The sequence below is a fragment of the Falco biarmicus genome, chromosome 5 (genome assembly GCF_023638135.1).
Source record: "Falco biarmicus isolate bFalBia1 chromosome 5, bFalBia1.pri, whole genome shotgun sequence".
In the NCBI taxonomy this organism is placed as follows: domain Eukaryota; kingdom Metazoa; phylum Chordata; class Aves; order Falconiformes; family Falconidae; genus Falco; species Falco biarmicus.
In genome coordinates, this window is record NC_079292.1 from 68,246,835 (window position 1) to 68,265,599 (window position 18,765).

Sequence of the window (18,765 nt, forward strand, 5' to 3'; positions counted from 1 at the left end):
ACTGAGCGCTGCACGTTCCCCTCCTGACAGGTGTGCGATTCCAGCAGTGCGTGCATGGCTCAGAGGCGCGGTGTGTACCTCTTCCCTGCGCTGTTCTGACAGCAGCACTGAATCGGGCAGCAACTAGCACAGTGAAATGCAAAACTATTTTCTAGATGTAATCTATTACAGTTAATGTTAATTTGTCCTATCTCTCCATACTGAAGTCAGTCCTTGCTCTTTATACTGTTGAGGAGGTAAGTGGATAGTAGAGGATCAGCTGAAGGAAAAAGACCTATTAAGTGCTGAAAGTAAAGCAGGAGGAGCAGGAATTAACGCTGAATCCTTCAAAGGTATTTACGCTTGGACTGCTTTAAGAGACTTGACTGGACAGAGCAGAGGTGGCAAAGTACAGGGACAAGGTCCTGTTTAAAGTCTGACACTGAGTTCAGGGTTGGACCAATCCAAAGAGTTTGTGGACGTTTTCCTGGTCCAGCTCTGGCTCCCGGTCAGGCGGTGTCACCCTCTGTGTCTCCAGCACTGCAGGTAGGCGTAGCGGTGCCAGGCTCCCCGCCCCGATGCCTGGGGAAGCGGAAACCACCACCTGCCAGGGAGAGCGCTGTCAGCAGACACCAGCTGGAACCTGCAGTGGTGGTGCCAGGTTCCTGCCAGGCAGCGGGAGCTGCAGCGGACCCGCTTTGCTGCAGGTGGGAGAGAAGGAAGAGCTGCCCAGGAGAGCTCCTCCCCTTCCAGAGCAGAGCTGCTCAAAATGGATACGGAAGCATCTTCCACATACTACCTAAGAATTCTTCCTTTGACCTTCCTACTAGAACGAACAGCTGTTGCTTTGCTCTAACCTTTAAAACTCACTTGGAAGTTCTGTTTACCTGTCTTAAGGCAAATGTGAGGCTGTACAGACCCAGTGGTAAGTCTCTTTGGCTTCCTACTTGTAACTAGTCAGAATAACTTCTTTGAGCTTGTTAAGCAGGAACTGAGCTGTAATGGTTTGAAGGGTATAGAGGCATGCACACCTCCAAGTGTGGTTTGTGTTCACATTTATTTTTATATTGGAAAGGGTTGAAAGCTTATTTAAAAACTGAAGTGCAGCTCCCATTCATTTTACAAAGGGCCCAAGCAAACACTAAGATGCTACATGCAGCTCCGGCAGCAGCTGCAGCACGCTCTGGCCCCTGCGCTGCCCTGTTGCACAGGCACAGCTGCATCTGCAGCTGCTGCACAGGAATCCAGCGTCTTGAGGAACAAGCTGAGGCAGAGGAATGGGCTCTGACCCTGTTCGTGCAACCACAAAGGGCTGGGCTGTGCACGGGAGGTGGATGCTGCCACCGCTCCACACACTCAGCCTCACTGAACAGGTGACCGCAGCTTGCAGGCTTTCTCATCTGACCATAACCCGCCCTCTCCCTGTTTTACTCAGTTTTTCTCCGTGCTGAAATGCAACGCTGAGAGAGAAAGAAGCTATGAATTGCATCTCATTTTAAAGACTAATTCTGTTACCCTTTCAGGCAAATCACATGTAACGTCAGCTTGTAATACAGCCCCAAGTCTAGTGCTGCAGAAGCACACATGATTGCTTGTTTATAGAAAGAGGCAGCTGAAACATAGAGTAACCTAAAAGTACAGTGAGTTCTTTCTGGCTGTATGAAACTCTTCTGTGTTGCTTCACCATAATATAAAGGAAAGTCCATTCATGCACTAGAATTGCTCACGTAATTTGAACAGCCAACTGCAGTCATCTGATGTAATCCAGTAGGGATGTAACGATAGCACCAGGTGTCTTATATAGGTTGTAGCCTCCTTTTCTTCAAGCTTTGACTTCTGTGGGGGCTGCACTCTGCCAAACAGGGAGATAGTGAGAAATGGAAGTTTCTTAAAAGCTTTTTTTCTGCTTTAAAAGTTCTTTCTCTAGCTCCTCCTTGATAGGACAGCTGGATAGAAAAACCAGATAGTTCTCCTAGCCCACTATCACAGCATCTGCAGCCAGGTCCAAGAAAAGAGGAATGTTTCTCCCACTCCACTTTACTCATCTAACAGTGCTGCTTTTAACAATGGCTCTTGGCTTTGAGACAGAACGTACCTGAGGTCTGCTGGTTGGCACAGCTGCTGTTGTTGCTCATGGTTGTAGCAGATGGCTGCAACTGAGCAAGTCTAGCAGAAGCTTTGTGGTAATTCATTCTGTGAGGCGTCCTGCTACGAGTAGTCATTCCATGATGTCCACGTGGTGTTTCAGGTGTCCGCTGTCCTGCTGATGGGTCTGCCATTTTGTGACCCATTACCTTAAGATCAATGGTCTCCAAGGAAACGTCCCAAAGTTCAGGATCGTCTAGAACGAATGAAAAGGTGTTCCGACCAAAGACAACAGGATTGCACTACAGGAATCACAGTAACTCCAGGACCAGCTCACTCTTTTCCTACAAGTGGTGATGACTATAAAAGTTAAACTGTAAAGCATCTTTTTTATCAGCAGGGAAATGGTACTACCCCTTGTGCTCTGGACTTGTGCATCACGGTGCCTGGACATTGCTTGTGTGACCCAAACAGCCATAGATATGTTAAGAAATGACACCTCCCTGTCATGGTCTCCCCTGCTAAATGTTCTGTTTCTGTACAATATTGCTTCAGGAAAAAGGTATAACAACTCTACTGAAACCCCTCATGGTGACGGACATAATTTCCCCTGCCACTCAAGCCAAGTTTGTCTTGTTAAGATCAGACTCATACTCACACTTCCATTATTGCAGCCTCTTCAGAACTCTTACCTTTACACTGTACTCCAAAAAACAGATTTAGATGCTAATGATTTAACACTCTATTACTCATCAGTTTCTGGCTGACCTGCGAAGAACTCTTCTATTGCTGGCTCCTGTTGTGCTTCTGCTGGGGTGCTGTGCTTTACAGGAGGATCAGGTGTTGCTGGAGGGAGGTAACACAAGAAGAGATGAATATTAGAAATACAGAAGCACCCTTTTGCACCTTAACGGAGTGTGAGTCGGAAATGGTAAGCAGCAGCTGCCACCAGGTACCCTCTTTTTTCCTAGAGCTGGTTATGTTTTGATGGCAGTATGTAGAATGGTAAGATTCTGTATGACGATGGCTGACAAGAGCAACCACACTACTCTACCCCATCCCCCAGTTCCTGCTTGTCACACAGCTGTCCAGACTTCCCCACAAGTGAAGAGCAATGTATCAGGAGGCTAATGCAATGCCTACTTGCCTGCAACCACCTCCGCAAAGTGCTGCAGGCTCAGCTCGGGTGCAGCATGTTAGTGGTACTGAGAACAGCTGCTTTAGGGTGGTTGGAAAGTTTGCAGATTTAATGACACAGTTTGAGAGCTGGCACTCCTGCCACTTCAAGAACACGGGGGAAAACACGATAATCCTCCTTCCTTTGGCCTCAACAGTATATTGACAATAGAGTACAAAAAGAAATTAAACTGGTCAGGCTCCTATATTGAGGGTAACACATGCCTGCCAGTAGCTATCACTAAAACTGTCATTTTTTAATGCCAAGGCTTACCCTGTTTGCTGCTAGGAGTAACTACGGGAACCTGATTCTTTTTCTCCATCTGTTCCCGGAACTGTTGCTGCAGCTGCTTTTGTCGCAATTTCCGCTGGTAAGTGGCATCACACTCGAAAGCAAAGGAGCCTGTATTTCTGCTCCTCCCCACAAATAAGGACAAAGTTAAACAGGATTTTAGCAATTTTACTTTATGAAGAAAAAAATGCATAAAGAAATAAGAGCAAGAAAAATCCACTAAATAGCATTCTATGGCATCTTCCAAATTGGGTCGTCCATGTGTTTTAAAAGGTACAGTAACTTCTACTGTAGCTTATAAAATAGATTTGTAATAGCAGTCTCACCTAGAACTATTTGGCTGTTTCTGATCTACTGTCACTACAGCAGCTTCTGGCTGACCAGGCTTACAATCAGATGTCATCTCACAGTGCCGTCTCCCTCCTGCGTTCTGCCTTTCCAAACAGCTATTGTATCTTGCTTTCTCTATTTCGGGTTCAGAGTCCTGTCTTTTAGCTTTGACCAAATCTAACTCAGGTGGTATCTAGTAAAGGAAAAAAAGAAAACATATTTAGAAATTTCCTTCACTGAGTTAATGAAATAGGCACAGGGGTTTTCTGCATGGTACCGTTGAAAAATCTGTTTGCTCTGAGTTAGTAAGTTAGAAAAATGAAACCTATTTTCAGTATGAAGTTATTTAGCTAGTTAGTAACCAAATTCATGCGACTTTCTGTTAGTTTAATAGTTCACTGCTTCATGGCAGATATAGCCCATATCTCCCCCGACTCTGGTCTCTGCAAAGGGGAACAAATGCAGATCATCGATGCAAAATTCTACAGCATCTCAGTCTCACAAGTCTGTTGCTGAGTCTGTTAGTTTTGCCAGTTCCATTTTCATACTTGTATTAAAGGGCATGAGAAACCTTTACTCAGCTCTGTAATCATGAGGTCCCCGAGGAAGGTACACCATTCTTTCTTTATTCAAGATGAGATGGTTTGGCACTGTGATTTTACAGATTGGTGGTAACGCCACTAATAGAAAATAATCCTGGCAAAGCAGAGATCTGCACCATCCTGGCAAGATGTTGCTTTGGATCTGCTCCTACAGTCTAAGTTAGCTAGACAGAACTGCCTTTCAGCTCTAGGCTGGCTAGCAGAGCTTGGTAAATCCTAGCATGATGAAAGCAACTCTACTGTGAAACTCCACGGATCAACAGCTGTAAAAGTCTTACTTTTTCTTCAGTCAGCAAGGTAGGTTACCACCTGGAAGCCTGCTGCCCCCAGCTGGTACACATCGGGACCTAACAAGATTGATGTCAGTTACTGAAGTGCAACAGCCGGGACAACTTTAATGCTATGAAGACCACTGTGTTATATCACATCGTTCTTATAAACTGCGATAGCTCAGGAAGAAGGCGGTTAAAGTGTGGTTGTCACTGATGAAGATGTACATCACCATTTCTTATCTCTTTCTCTGGACCAAAGACCCCCAAAAGAGGCATTTCTCGATGGTGTTGGTTACCTCAGAGGGTTCACTGACCTAGTGTTTCACAGACAGTAAAGTCAACTGCAGCTCTTCCCTTGCAAACTGAACCTTTAAGGAGGTAAGGAGTTGAAAAAGCAAAGCAAGATGTAACCTGGCCACTTATGGTTCAGGAAGAGTCAGAACCGTACTTACATCAAGGAAAATAAGTGTTCAAGTACACATCAGTTATACACACTAATTCTTCCTACATTCAAGACTGACAGCTTGCCATAGTATCATTTCAGGTATTTAAGACAAATAAATTGGAGTGTTGATCATCCTAATGTTATTCCTCAAACTCCAGCAGCCAAGTCCAGTACATCCCACTCTAATAATTCAGTTGCAAAACTCAGGTACCAACACATTTTTTAAGTCAAGCAGAGGACATCTGCAGGGCCATTTGCACACTCCACACGTCGCAAAACAAGACAGTGTAAACTGTTCGCTGTTCTGTGGTAAGACTTTGAAGCGAATGGCAACCACTAAAAGTTGTTGTGGGTCAATAGCTTGGTTCACCCTTTCTATCGCAGATGCATGAAGTAGTTTGCAGTGTTTTTTTGTGAAGGATCCAATCTGGTTAACTTAGAAGTTGAAACCAGCTTTAGAAATTACCTTTGCTTGAGACCTCAGTAGAAAAGCACTGGTACAGAATAACTTGTCTATTATTCTAACAAGAACAATGAGGGGTGAAATACTGGCACGCTGTAAAATTTTGTTTCAAGGACCACGTTGAGTGTATTTCCAGTCTAGCTGTGATGTGCATTAGCACCTGGTAGAGTTTGAATACCAGTTAATAAAAGGATGAAGCAACTATCAATGCATATATTGACATTGCTACTGTATGGATTTCACCAAAAATTAAGTAAAGTTCCAACCCCAACAAACAGCTTTGGTATGTGACCCACCTGGTATTGTTTCTAGGATATCCTGGGTTACGCATACGGAAAACTTGATTTGAAGGAGGAAGTCTGCCAGAGCTCCTTTTTCCTGCTTCCCAACTGGCTGACATTATATGCTGACAGCCTGAGAGACTTCAGGACCAAATGAAATAGTCCCCATTTTGTGGGAATGCAGAGAGCTGTACCTGCTTTAGGGTAGGTTACACAGATAATAGATACACTGTCTGCCTACTCTTCTGTTCTGCCCACAGTCTCTGGTTTTCTGACCTATTACAGCAATCGGAAATTATGTACCTGTATGCAGTTATTTCCTATTCTTTTTTTTTTTATTATTCCTGAAAAAGTCCAGTAATGAGAAGAATACGACAACTCATTAGAACTCGTAAACTGGATTGTGCTGCCAGTGACAACGAGAAAAAACTGAGAGAGGTGTTCTGGCCTTTGCCGTATACAGAGCAAAAGCACACAGTAAAGAAACACGCATGCAACCTCGACAACTGTTCTCCCAAGGACCTCTGTTTCACCTGTGAGATGAATATGTAACTCGACACTGGTATTATTGCTGATACATACACATTTAAAGCAGAAGTGGCTAGATGACAGTGATGAACTGAGTTGCTGACAAAGCTTAAAGTCTTAAGAACTGCAGCACATAGAGAAAATGGCGCCTAGAACAACCTACTTTAAAGAGTTTAGCGTTTCCCGTGGTAACATTTCACCTGCTACGAACACAGATGTATGTGTTACTGGTACTGACAGAGAGGCTTAGATAAACTGGCCATAAATGTCACATGAGGTCTTGAGCAGGATACTGTTTCTTCACCATAGTGATCTTGCCTACTGCAAACAGTCAAAGTTTAGAGTAGCTGTAGTAAAATGTCAGGGAGAATACTGTAACAAACAGTTCACACAAACTATCGGGCAAAGGCTATTGGTCTCATAGTTGGAAACATTCAGGGATGAGATGCATTGATATAATTATTTATAATCTTTTTAATATGAAGGACTAGGAGCAGTGGATGTCTTGCAGTCCCTGCTCTAACAGCCCATGTACTGCACCTGACGTGGAAGCTTATTCACAGCTCGTAGGTAGTCTTTGTCTAGGATGCAGTTCCCAAGAGCATTCCCAAAGCACCTGAGAAACAAAACAGCTCACTGTGACTGAAAATAACACTTAATTCTCACTTAACTTCTGAAAACATACAAGTACTGATCATCACTTACTTGAGTGCCCGCTTCAGTCCATCAGTTACTGCTTCCTTTCTTGCCTTTTCCAGGGACAAGGCCTTAGACTTTAGGCCTTCACTGACTCCATACCCCACGTCTTCATGGTATGATCCATCCTGCCGTAAAAATTTTAAAATACTAAGAGTAAGAGAATTTCAGCACATACAGCACTTCTTGTTAGAGGGTGTGCTTTCCTAAGCCTGATTACTCGCTCTTAGCTGGTTGTTCTATAGCAAGGTCAATGTTTTGGACAACACTAGGTTCTCTGGCATGGTACAGTACTCAAGAACTACAGTCTGACCTATGCATGAACTTTCATTCACAGCTTCAGGCAATCGCTCAATTATGGACAGAACAAACAAAAAAATCCACTTACCTTAAGCTGAACTTTCACAAATGCACAGACCCCCACATAGAACCTGCCATTGATGAGGTCAACAAAGTCTGGGGGAGGGAAAAATAACATCCTAAATAATACAAGACTTCTGATCCACATTTAGATCTTATTTTGTCCTTTGAAGACATTCATAAACCTGTACCATACTTATTGAATGTGCCCAAGATACTGTATCCTCTTCTATAAAATGGAGCGTGACTTACAAAATATTAACCGTAGTCTGAGAATGCTACCTTGTCTATAGGCTCTGAGGACGTTACGTGATAACTTTCTGGTTATTAGTGGCTATTGCTGCCAAACATGCACACCCTTCTACTACATGTATAGACTTTAACATATGAAAGAAAGAAGAGTTATAAATGTTACTTCTCATTCAGCTACATCTCCTAAACGTTCAAAGCACAACATTTTTTTCAGCAGGATGGAAAGATTTAAATTAACAAAAAAAAAAAAATCAATTTATAAAAACAGCAGTGGAAAAGAAACTGCCATCTATAAAAGTAATTTCTTCTCTACTATATACTAGAAGTCTCCAATTTGTGAAATTTTGCACGAGGTTTTATCCAGGACAGAGTGCCTGAAGAGCTTAACAGGTTGCAATACAACTCTCAATCCAGAATCTCTGATCTACCTTACTTTACACCAAAAGCAATGCTACGTAATATACATAGGGCACTCTAGTTAGCAATCTTGCAAGTCTGATAGAAACATGACACATGCCTGAAATGAAATGCTTTGAAGTTCAAGTAACTGTATTTTGGGCTTTGAAAGTTCTTCTGTACTGATCCGGTCTGTTTGTTTCATAAACCGGCTGGAGGTGCAAGCTCTTTTTCTACTCGGGAATTTAAAAACAAACATAACAAAATCCTCTGTCTCTGAATTTCTAAAGGAATGATTTGTAATGGCATTATTTGAAAAAGATTGAAGTTTGAAGGATGTCAGTCCTTTCTGACGGTGGTACAGAACAGATAAGAAGCAATGAAGTAACTTGTTTTATGTCTCGAATCTACCAGCCTGAGGTTAGAAAAGATTTCTGAAGGTGAGGAGGAAGGAAGGAGGTACACTTAAGCAGCTTTGTTGAGCTCCTTCAACAACCAATCTTCAATCGAAACACAGCAGATCTGCAAACAAGGACAGTACTCCTCTGGCAGGAACTATTTCAGCTATAGAGATGGAAGAAGCTTAAGCTTTAAGATCACCTGAATACCATTTTCTAGAAGAAGAATTTTTCCAAAGCTCTCTACTGTAAAAATCTCAGAACCAGGTACTGGTTAGAAGAAGAACCTACAGAAAAAGATTGGTCCCTAAAGATTAGGGGAATATTAACTGAGAATATGAACTTGTTAGAATATAAAATTACAGGCAAGTATGAAAGTTGGCTCAGGGCTGCTGGGTGTTAAATAGTTTAATTGTAATTACTCTTGACTGAGTGCTCCCATAGAGATCAGAAAACTTGATTAGAATAGCTCCAGAATAATCATAAACACACTTAGAAAAATGACTATGATGTATTCAAGTGCAAGATCAAAAAAAAAAAAAAAAAAAAAAAGAGAAGCTCCATTGTTATTCAATTTCTTGCATTCTTACCAACTGCTGAGACACCTGGGAATTCCACATGCCTCTCCCCAGGTTCTTTGAAGTGACCAAGTTCTAGGATAGATACGCTGGTCCTTATTTGAGAGACTTATCCTTCAGTGCCTCACAGTGAAACAAGAGTAAAGGCTTCTCTATCCTCCAGAGATACTTACCAACGTTCTGCTGAGTGACTGAGTGAGCCCAGCCATTGAAGCCAAACATCTCATTGGCCAGACTGATTACCTTGTGACCCTCAATGTAACAGACCTGAAGAGAAAAGCATATATACATAAATATTATATATAAAAGACATACACACGTGCACACATCTATCTATACATACTTCATTTTAAAGAGGGATTGCACACATCATCTTACACTGAGGAAACCCAGCAAAGTTCAAGGTTCAGACAGTGTGAATAAAAGGATGATGATGCAGCTTTATGTTCGCACTCTTCCAGCAGCTGTGATGGGGGGTTAATATGACAACATATATGACTTAATCAACTGAAGACAGAGCGGTAAAATGCACCCAGTGTTATGTAATGCTCTGTATATTTCAGTTCTGGGAAAAAATAAGAAAAGCATCTCAATATTCCACTAGTAGATAAATATTCCCTTGTAAAGGATGAAGCACTGAAGAGTTAAAGGTGTAAAAGGAACCTGTGGCTCAGTAAAAGCCAGAATTTATGTGATGCTGACTTTCCTTTCATATCTGCATATTAAACTACTAGTGGGAAATTAACTTAAAAAAAATAAAGATTACTGTAACTTTTTTAACCCCAGTTTTCTTGGAAAAAACCGTGAGTTGAAACATCTATGCATGTTTTTTCATACCTTTTGTCCTCCTCCAGCGTGCCGACTGCTGATATATTCTGGACCTAGTCTTTGACGAAGAGCATGCTGGATAGCTTGATATTCACTTGCTGTGTATTGATACTTGACAAAAACAAGGTAAGACAGATTTTCTCACTCTCCCTATTTTAGCTCCCCCCCTTCTTATATTATCACTTTTTTAATCCCATTTTTCCACATACAGTCCTTCCAAGAGGTGTATGATCCATTTTCAGAATCAGAATGTGACAGATAAGGAAAGACCTTAGGGTGTGTATGTGCATTATACTGGGTTTTTTTCTCTTACTCTTGAAGTACAGGTATAAAAGCATTAATTATTGAATTGTAGCAATTATTTTTCATTTCTCATAACTGTCACTTACATTAGAAAAACTGAGATAAGCCAGGCCTATTAGTATCGTATTGAAATCTAAATGCAGTCATAATCCTAGTCAAGGTTGCCAGGAACACACATATAAGCTTGTATTTTACCTCTCAAAAATAAAACATAGTATCTCTGTGACCAACAAGAAAAGTGTATTTACAAACTCCAACAAACCCAAAGTTTGACCTTACGTTACCACCATACGCTATCGGGGCAGGGAGGACAGCTGCTCAGGAAAGCAGTCAAAATAGGAATTTCTTGAGGAGTGTTCAGCAAATTCCCCTCATGCAGGGAAGGTCCTTTGGATAATTCCAACAACACTGGTATCCTTAGATAACACCAGCATCACTGGAAGCCCAAAGTGGTGTAACTTTTGCTCCTTGTCTTAGTAGCCATACCATTTACAATCCATAAAGGTTAGAGAAGCCTAAAAGCATGTTTAAGGATTCAAGCCCTAAAAAGCTTGTGTTGCTATGCTCTGATGCAGGACAGAACAGACATTTAAACACCTCAATTCTAAGTATTGTGTATGCATGTATTGGTACCCTATCATTCAGCCAAACACAGAATTCTGTAAGACTATATGCTGCACAAATTCTAATGCTCGCCAAACCACTCTAATTTGTATTTGGTTCTACTGAAATTTAAAGGAATAACTGTCTTTTTCTGACACTAGAATGCAAGCCTGTAACCAAATGGCATAAGGAAAAAAAGGCACATACTTTTACAGGAAGTATGTAAAAATGCTTATTATGGAGAAGAGAATTCACCACCAAAAGGTCTGCTCAATCCAGATACAGTTTTATTTTTTCCAAATTATTTTTTGAGCTTATTTTTTAATAGCTGAAAGTAGCTGACTTTTTCTGAACCACTACTGAGAATGTGTGTACACATGACCCAGGCTATCTGGAAATAAAAGAGAGTAATATAAGCCCCATTTTTTAAGGAACAGAATTAAAAACCTTTTGTGAAGAACCCAGAGCAATTTATTGTAACTTGAGGCATGCCAAGGCTATCACGGAGGAAAATGTAATGTATAATTACGCATAGCATAGCTAGGACAATGGATATGACTCCAGCCTTCGGTATCCAACTTTAAAATGAGTAAACATGCACAGCAGATTTCCAGAAGTACAAGCATAAAACTTCTATTTCCCACTCAGACAAAAGGAACTGACCTGTCCGAAGCAAGCAACCGAATTGCTAGTGCTGGAATTATTGCTGCTGATATAGCTTTCGCTGTCTTTCCCTTGACTTTCAGGCATCCCTAAAGATAAGAGAAAAATATAAACAGTGAAGATAACAGAACTAACAGAACATGCCAAAAAGCTGTTCAAGTCCACTGCCCAATGAAGTATTACAGTATTCTGTCACAGACATGTTGGACACAACAGTAATACTATACTTCTCACTCCATGGAACTGCTGGCAGCCCCAGTTGCAAATTTGTTTTCTGATGTTGTTTCAGAACAGTTACAACTTTTCTTCTTAAATATGCTATACTATGTAGGCAGAAATGGCTAGTTTCATCCTAGAAGCAGAGTTGCTGTTCTGGTCTTCCATGAAACCAGTAAGGGTGAACCTAAATTAAATTATATTATAATAGTGAAACAATTATTTTATTTAAAGAACAAATAAACTATTCTTGCTAATAAAACCCCCAAATAAATTCAACAGCCTCTGGATCCTGCATGAGATCAGAGACTAGAACAAAAAATGAATAATGTCTAGAGTCTTTATTCTAAATATTACACTGGTAACAAATGCTATCTTTCCTCCCCTGCCTTTTAGGTATATATGAATGTATTGTACCATTCTAGGTAAGGAAAAACGAAATAATTCCCTCTTTCAGATTCTTCAGCACTGTCTTCCTAGGTCACTTTCAATGTTCATGAATACTTAGACTCTGATAAAAAGCAGAGACAACTTTCTAAAATTTTACTTGCCTATACCCTGACTTGTCAGTCTTACTTAAGAATATTGTTTTGACTGTAATCATACTGTCTTTTATTATGATGGTATCATATAAACTACGCAGAGTTGAAAAATACAGAGAACCTGTAAGAATTTTAGGAAGTTGTACCGGTAACTCAGTAGATGGCACCCTTTTCCAGCACCTACCCAGTACCGCATTTCCACTCCACCCTGCTGCTGGAGAGTTGGTCTTGCTGAGAGCTCATTAAACAGGCCTGCAAAGGAGCTACAGCAGTCCTCTACATAAGCCCGCAGAGACAATCTTTTATTGTATGTGCACAAATGCTGAGAAAAATTGGTAGTCTATCACTAAGACTTTAGTATGCAATACAAACATAAATGGAATCAATATACATACAAGACAGCTGAGATGTCAAAACAATTTGAGAGTCTAAAATCCTCAGTAGACAGCATTATTTGACAGAGTCAGAACCTGGCTAGTATTATGCTTTGTCAACATACTCCAGGTTCAGCGCTTTTTACAACAAGTTGCTTTTCTACTCTAAACAAGGAAGCCAAAGTTTACTAAGAACTTGGCAAACAGTTTTCAGAAAAAGGATACTAGTTGTTTCCTTGGCAGCTGTGAGCACTGGTAATTAAGCCAGGTGTAGCTCAAATTCTCCTTAATTTTGGTTGGCTATAGTTATTCATCTTTGGTCCAAAAGTTTTATAATTGTACAGTGTTTATACATTTGAATGTGTTTCAATCAAAAGTTAGCTGCAATTTGTGGTAAATACATTTGGTTTTGGAAGAGAACAAATAGAAATTTATATTACCAGCAGAAACACTTGTGATTTAAGTGAAGAGTTCACTGTGTTGTGAGGGAGAAAATTAGAGAGAAAAAAAATAGAGTATTTGGTGACTGGCAGAGGGAATCCAAGTTTGAACAATACCACTTCCCCGCCCCCCCCCCGCCCCCCCCCCCAGCAGCCTAAATCAGATCTTAATCATTATAACGCCCTTGGGAAAAAAAAAACCAAAGTATGAAATATGTGCATTTGCCTACGTAGCCCTGTTACCAGTTTGCCATAAATCTTTATGCACAGTAGGTGGGTGGCATTTTGAAGCAAAATAGCTTTAAATGAAACCAAAAGCCCTTTAAATTTTTATATGGTCTGCACCATTATCAGCCTAAATTCTCTAAAGAGATACACCTTTAGTAAAGCTTGGAATAAGATGTGGGAATTGCTTCTGAATGAGAATGAGGAGTACAGAATTCTGCTAAAAACAGCTTCACAATATATGGTTTTAATACAATAGATCAGATGCTGCTAGAGTATATTAGCAACATACTTCTCTGCAGTAAACAGTTAAAAAACATGTCAGTGGTTTGTATTCAGATTATGTATTACTCTACAGCTTCCATGGAGAAGACAGATGATGCCAGTTTAGTTTCAGGCTTTGCCTGTAAGAACCATTTGCTTCAGCTGTAAGCCTTGTTTAAACCAAACATTCTATTACAACAATGTGTTAAATGCAGCACAGAAAACCTCATGTCTCAAAGCAATTGTCAGAGCATTTCAAAGCGACAGAACTTCAATTTCAAAATTATTAGAGTAGGAGTTCAGAAGGGAGAAAAGTTAATTCTGCAAATGGAGTTATAAATCTACCTCAATATCAGAGCCAGAAGTTAGGAAGGCAAGGCACTTTCATTCTCCAGTATTGTTTCTTCACCCTCGTTTTAACTCACATGAAACATTAATACGGAAGCAGATAATAAGCTATTGACTGGAGTACAAAAGAACCTCGAACTCTCTCCAGGGCCAGAACAGTGCTAGGAGACTGCCTGACTCATAAACTGGTGTTAAAAAAGTCGTATTTTCAAACCATCTTGAAATACCAAAAATTAAAGTTCAAATATACTTGCTCTGTATGCAGGATGATAAAAGCTGTTTATCATCAGCTTAAAAGCACCTAGGAATTATAATTTATTACTTGTGTGATTGCGACCATTACTTATTATTTACAGGGAATTCTTTTCAGTTTGCCTGGTAATATTCTCAGGAAGTTTTCTTATCACTGAGAAAAACCACACACAAAACTACAGATGTTGCACTGTGCTCCAAAATGTTACCTTGATAGACTACAACAGGCAAAGAATCTTAACAGCTTTTTACTACCATATTTTGATTTTGCTTTTTAAAAAAAAGTCAACAACACAAAAGCTTAAAATTTGAACATACTAGATACACAATCAGAAAAAATGGCTGTTTTAGGAAACTGGATATGAAATACAAATACCTGCTTTTAGAGTGCTGTTGAAAATTAATTTGTGTGGTGGTAGTGAACTGAGCAGCTGCTGAGAAAATCTGGGTGTGTACACAAATTCCCATGTAGGAAATAAACCAGTCTTCTAGAACAGATAATACTGAATGTAATCTGTTGAACTACTACTCTAGTTTACAGTGGCAACATCTTCACCTTCCGTGATAGTATGCACATAACTTATAATTTTCTAAATTAACACATCCTCACTCACCTTCCTACCCTATTGTCCGTTAACCCCCCAAAAGAGATTTTGGTCCTAAATTACCTCTTTTCCTAGCAATTCCCCTCTGTCTTGACAAACCAGGTTTTTGAACCATGCACTGTGCTTTAATCCTGTGCCAGGAGTGTCAGTTCCCAGTTCTCTGCATATAAGGTAGAAGCAGGCAGTTTTGCATCACTTCAAAATAGTTTGCATACCATGAATTGTGTAAGTATCACAACTTGGGAAACACTCAGCGAGAACATGGCTGTTTCAAGAAATTAACTGTAGCATCACGCAATCTAAGATACGACTTTAGAGGGCTTTTCATTCAATCTCATCCTTTTCTATATGGTAAGCTTCCTTCATAGTGAAGTTTTGGTTTGCTGAGTAAAAATCTTTAACATTCTTCCAATAAATGCAATTCCACTGAGCCCACCAAGAGCAAACAGCTATGCATGCAGCAATGAGTGATTTAGCAAGCACTAAAGATAATACCACATATTTAACCTAAGGTTCATATTGCTCTTACAAAACATACAAAAAACTTTATAAAAATTTTATGTTTCTGTGGAGTATTCTCCTCTGGGAACTCCAAACTATTTTGTAAGTTGATTAACCTGTTATGCAAAGGTAGCCTTACCTAACACTGAGCTGAGGTGTACCTCTTTGAAGTATAATGGGGTAGATGTTCCTATCAAGACAGGCCTGAACTACACCAGTTTAAATAGTGAAAAACAGATTACAAAACTGCTGTGAAAAAAGTGCATACAATTTAACTCTCCAGTTTTGACTTCTGATAGTATCTCTAGGCAAACAACCTTGATGACTTGAGAAAAGTGAGGTAATGTTCTGCTAAATTCAACAGAAGAAAAAGATATTCAGCATGTTATAGGTTGAACAATGAAACGCACAGGGAGATCATGAGACTGGATGTCTATTGTAGACTAATGGTGGCCTCTGATGCTTCCAGTACTGTATCAAAGCATCTTACTGGTATTGATTCAGGCCATATTCTGTAGCAAGAGAATAAAAAGGTATAATACAGAAAAGTTTGAACTATCTGCAGTAGTTCAGATGTACTTGTTTTCAAGGCATATGAACCCCACTATAACAATTTCTCCTCAGTTAAGCACATGTCAGATCTGACATAACTTAGTATAGCCTATTTCAGTGCAATCTATACATGTGATTCCAAAAACATAATTTAACCCTTAGATTTACCAGGCAGTACTACATTAACTTTTGTTATGTCTAGGATGATGATACACTCCCTGCACTAAACACTAATTTGTTACACTTTTTACTAATTAACACTTTAATGAACAAAGCATACAGCTCTTTCTTCCCTATCTTTATACAAGCTTAGCAGAGTAACATTATGCATTTGGGGGGAGTTTTTCTATTTAAGTATGTCTGAATACCTCCAACGTCTGAAATGAAGCCTATCTGGTCAGTTCCTGTATTTTTGGAACACAGGATGAGAAACTCATCTCCTTACTCATTATGCTGAGTCTCCTGTCATAACAGCCTTTATACACTTGTCACGAATTCATTGAACATCAATAAATCTACTGGAAGCTTAAGACCCTGCTTCCCCAGCAATTACAAATCTCATTCCAGTCCAAACTGGTTACTTTAATACATATGTTGCTGTGTTTTAGACTGCTCATTTTTCAAATTTTGCTGGTTACTCCTCCAAACACATTCCTTAATAGCAGTGTTATGTGTGAATTACTTGTGCCCTACACAGTGCTGTTCGCTGTTTTAAAACTCATCATCAACCATTGTCACTTTTTTCCTTACAAAGGGTGCACAGTTTCATTAGTTAAAAACGCATAATAGTGCCTTATGAAACAGATATTCCAAGCCATTCTAAATTTGAAATTTTTTATTTCTTGCATTACTTCATTTCTTTGCATTAATCCACAGTCCTGTACAGACTAACCACTACCCCTTCACATATAATCTTTCAATGATATTATAAAAAAATAATAATCACTATAACAACAAAAAATGAACTAGTTTTGTAGTAAGAGGTGCTTTGTTTTATTGCACCAAGGGGTAGAACTGAAGGAAAAAAGAAAACAACTTGTTTGGCATACAAGCTCTTTTCCAGGTGTGAAAGACTAACACCTCACAGTTACAAAAAGTGAACAACCCACTCTTGAACAACTAGTTTTTCATTTACAAAGATACCATAGAAGGAAAGACCTTGTTCTGGAGACCAGACCTGGCAGAAATATTACTCAAATATTGTAAATTATTTATGTGGGTACTTCTTTCTAAAAGCCTGTCAGATTAATTTATAACAACATCATTTATGTATAAGCCACTTTAGCCACTGCAAGGAAAAGAGAGCAGGCTTTTTAACTGAAGACTAATGGTTTAGGGTTTAAAGGGAAAAGCAGCCTGTCCAATTGCAACTGTAGAAAGTCTGTAGTTTTGCCAAACGCAATTACTGGACAAGAAATTAATCCAGGCTGGAATCTAAAACATCTGAACTCTGTGAGCTGTGGGAGATCTGTCAAACTGCAGATCATAAAAACCATTGCGATTCCAGGCACAGATGACACTTCTGGCAGCAAGACCATAATAAGCTGACACACTAATTAAATTACCATGAAAAATCTAAACCTCTCAAGCTCTCTGTTTTTCTGTTTTGCTCCAGGTTGACACTGTATTTTTAAATGGAAAATCATTTACATTTAAAATTGGCAGAATACTACAAGCATGGGCCAGCCTATGTCTACTTTCATCCTGCTTTCCTAGATAGCAATGTGAAGTATCCCTGGGATACTTTACTCTTGATGACAGAAGGGCTTATATATTGTAGCATGCACTTATCTGCACTGAATTATTCTTCAGAAATTAATTTAAAATGCGTTCTGTGCTTCTACAGTTGAAAAGAAGTTCAGGTTTTTGGGACCTCAGTGTATATCAGCTACCATCACTGAGGGAGGCCTGAATTAGTGTATTTATTGCAACAAGATATTAATTTAAATAGTGATAAATTATACGTCAATAACTGTTATTCCTTGTATAGTCTTACAGATCTGTCCAGTTTACTACAACCTCTCACTTTAGCATCCCCTAAGAATCACGGCTAAGGAAGTCCATGTTGGTTTTGGCTACTTAGACCTCGAAATCACAAAAAATCGAAGCAGAAAGATTCCTGAACAGGTCATTTGCTAGGTCTGCCTGGATCAAGGCAGTTACAGCAGGCTGGAAGTCTTCTTTAGAAGGCGCGTTCCTCAGGGAAACCGAAGTTTGCCCAAGGTAAGTGTGACTGGGTAGCAGCGCGGCTGAGCATGCCAGCTTTGGGACTGCCTTTGCGGGAATACCACAGGCTAAGGCAGAGGTTCTTTCACCCGAGGAGAGCCGCGCCGCCGCCCGCAGCTCCGCCACCGCGCTCATTCGGCCGGGCTCCCAACGCCGACCCACCGCAGCTCTGCGGCCGGGGAACCTCCAGCCTCACCGGCGGGAGACTGGAGAGGGCCCCTGCGGAGCGGAGCAGGGCGGAGGGCAGCGAAGAGGCGGCAGCTTTCTCCGCCCGCCCCCGGCGCTGCCCCTGAGCCGGCGCCGCCAACAGTTTCTCCCGGCGCGCGGGCCCCTGAGGAAACACGCGCCCCCGCGCGACCGCTAACGGCCGCCCCTCGCCCGCCGGGTGGGTCTGCGGGAGGGGCCGGCTCCGCTCAGCAGCTGCGGCCCCACCGCCGCCAGGGGAGGGGAGGGGAGGGGAGGGGGAGCGTTTCCGGCCCCACGGCGGCGGGCCGCTGGTCGCGGTACCTGGGCCGAGAGGGGCCGCCTCTGTCCTCCAGCGGCAGTTCGCAGTTCCCGCCCGGGGAGGCGGAGCGAGGCGGGAGGGACGCCCGGAGCCGCCGCTACGGCACGGCAGAGGAGCCAGACTTCCAACGGCCGCGCCCGGCCGGTGACGCAGCGCCGGGGCTGCCGCAGGCCACGCCCGCGGCG

General features: G+C 41.1%; 1 protein-coding gene across 2 annotated transcripts; it reads right to left on the reverse strand.

Moving 5' to 3' along the window:
* Window positions 1–1,017: 1,017 nt before the first annotated feature.
* RAD52 (RAD52 homolog, DNA repair protein) lies at window positions 1,018–18,715 on the reverse strand. Of its 2 annotated transcripts, none has more exons than XM_056340457.1 (12): window positions 18,583–18,715; window positions 11,531–11,619; window positions 9,971–10,072; window positions 9,307–9,400; window positions 7,538–7,605; window positions 7,159–7,277; window positions 6,994–7,069; window positions 3,859–4,055; window positions 3,515–3,651; window positions 2,833–2,910; window positions 2,075–2,320; window positions 1,018–1,831 (listed from the first exon to the last, which is right to left on the reverse strand). In XM_056340457.1, exons 2-12 carry the CDS (start codon window positions 11,615–11,617, stop codon window positions 1,776–1,778), a joined length of 1,260 nt encoding a protein of 419 aa, XP_056196432.1. In that variant the 5' UTR covers window positions 11,618–11,619; window positions 18,583–18,715; the 3' UTR covers window positions 1,018–1,775. The 2 variants fall into 2 exon arrangements, with proteins under 2 accessions (XP_056196432.1, XP_056196431.1); XM_056340456.1 differs by having other exon boundaries at window positions 3,515–3,657.
* Between the last annotated feature and the right edge of the window lie 50 nt (window positions 18,716–18,765).

What these genes read in the sequence shown, in the direction of transcription:
- RAD52 (XM_056340456.1), bottom strand. Translation starts at nt 11,617, where the DNA reads ATGCCTGAAAGTCAAGGGAAAGACAGCGAAAGCTATATCAGCAGCAAT. An exon ending in ACGCTGGAGGAGGACAAAAG is followed by an intron (nt 9,401 to 9,970) that starts GTATGAAAAAAC and finishes TTTTCTCTTCAG; the next exon opens with GTCTGTTACATTGAGGGTCA. An exon ending in TTGTGAAAGTTCAGCTTAAG is followed by an intron (nt 7,278 to 7,537) that starts GTAAGTGGATTT and finishes TTTTTACGGCAG; the next exon opens with GATGGATCATACCATGAAGA.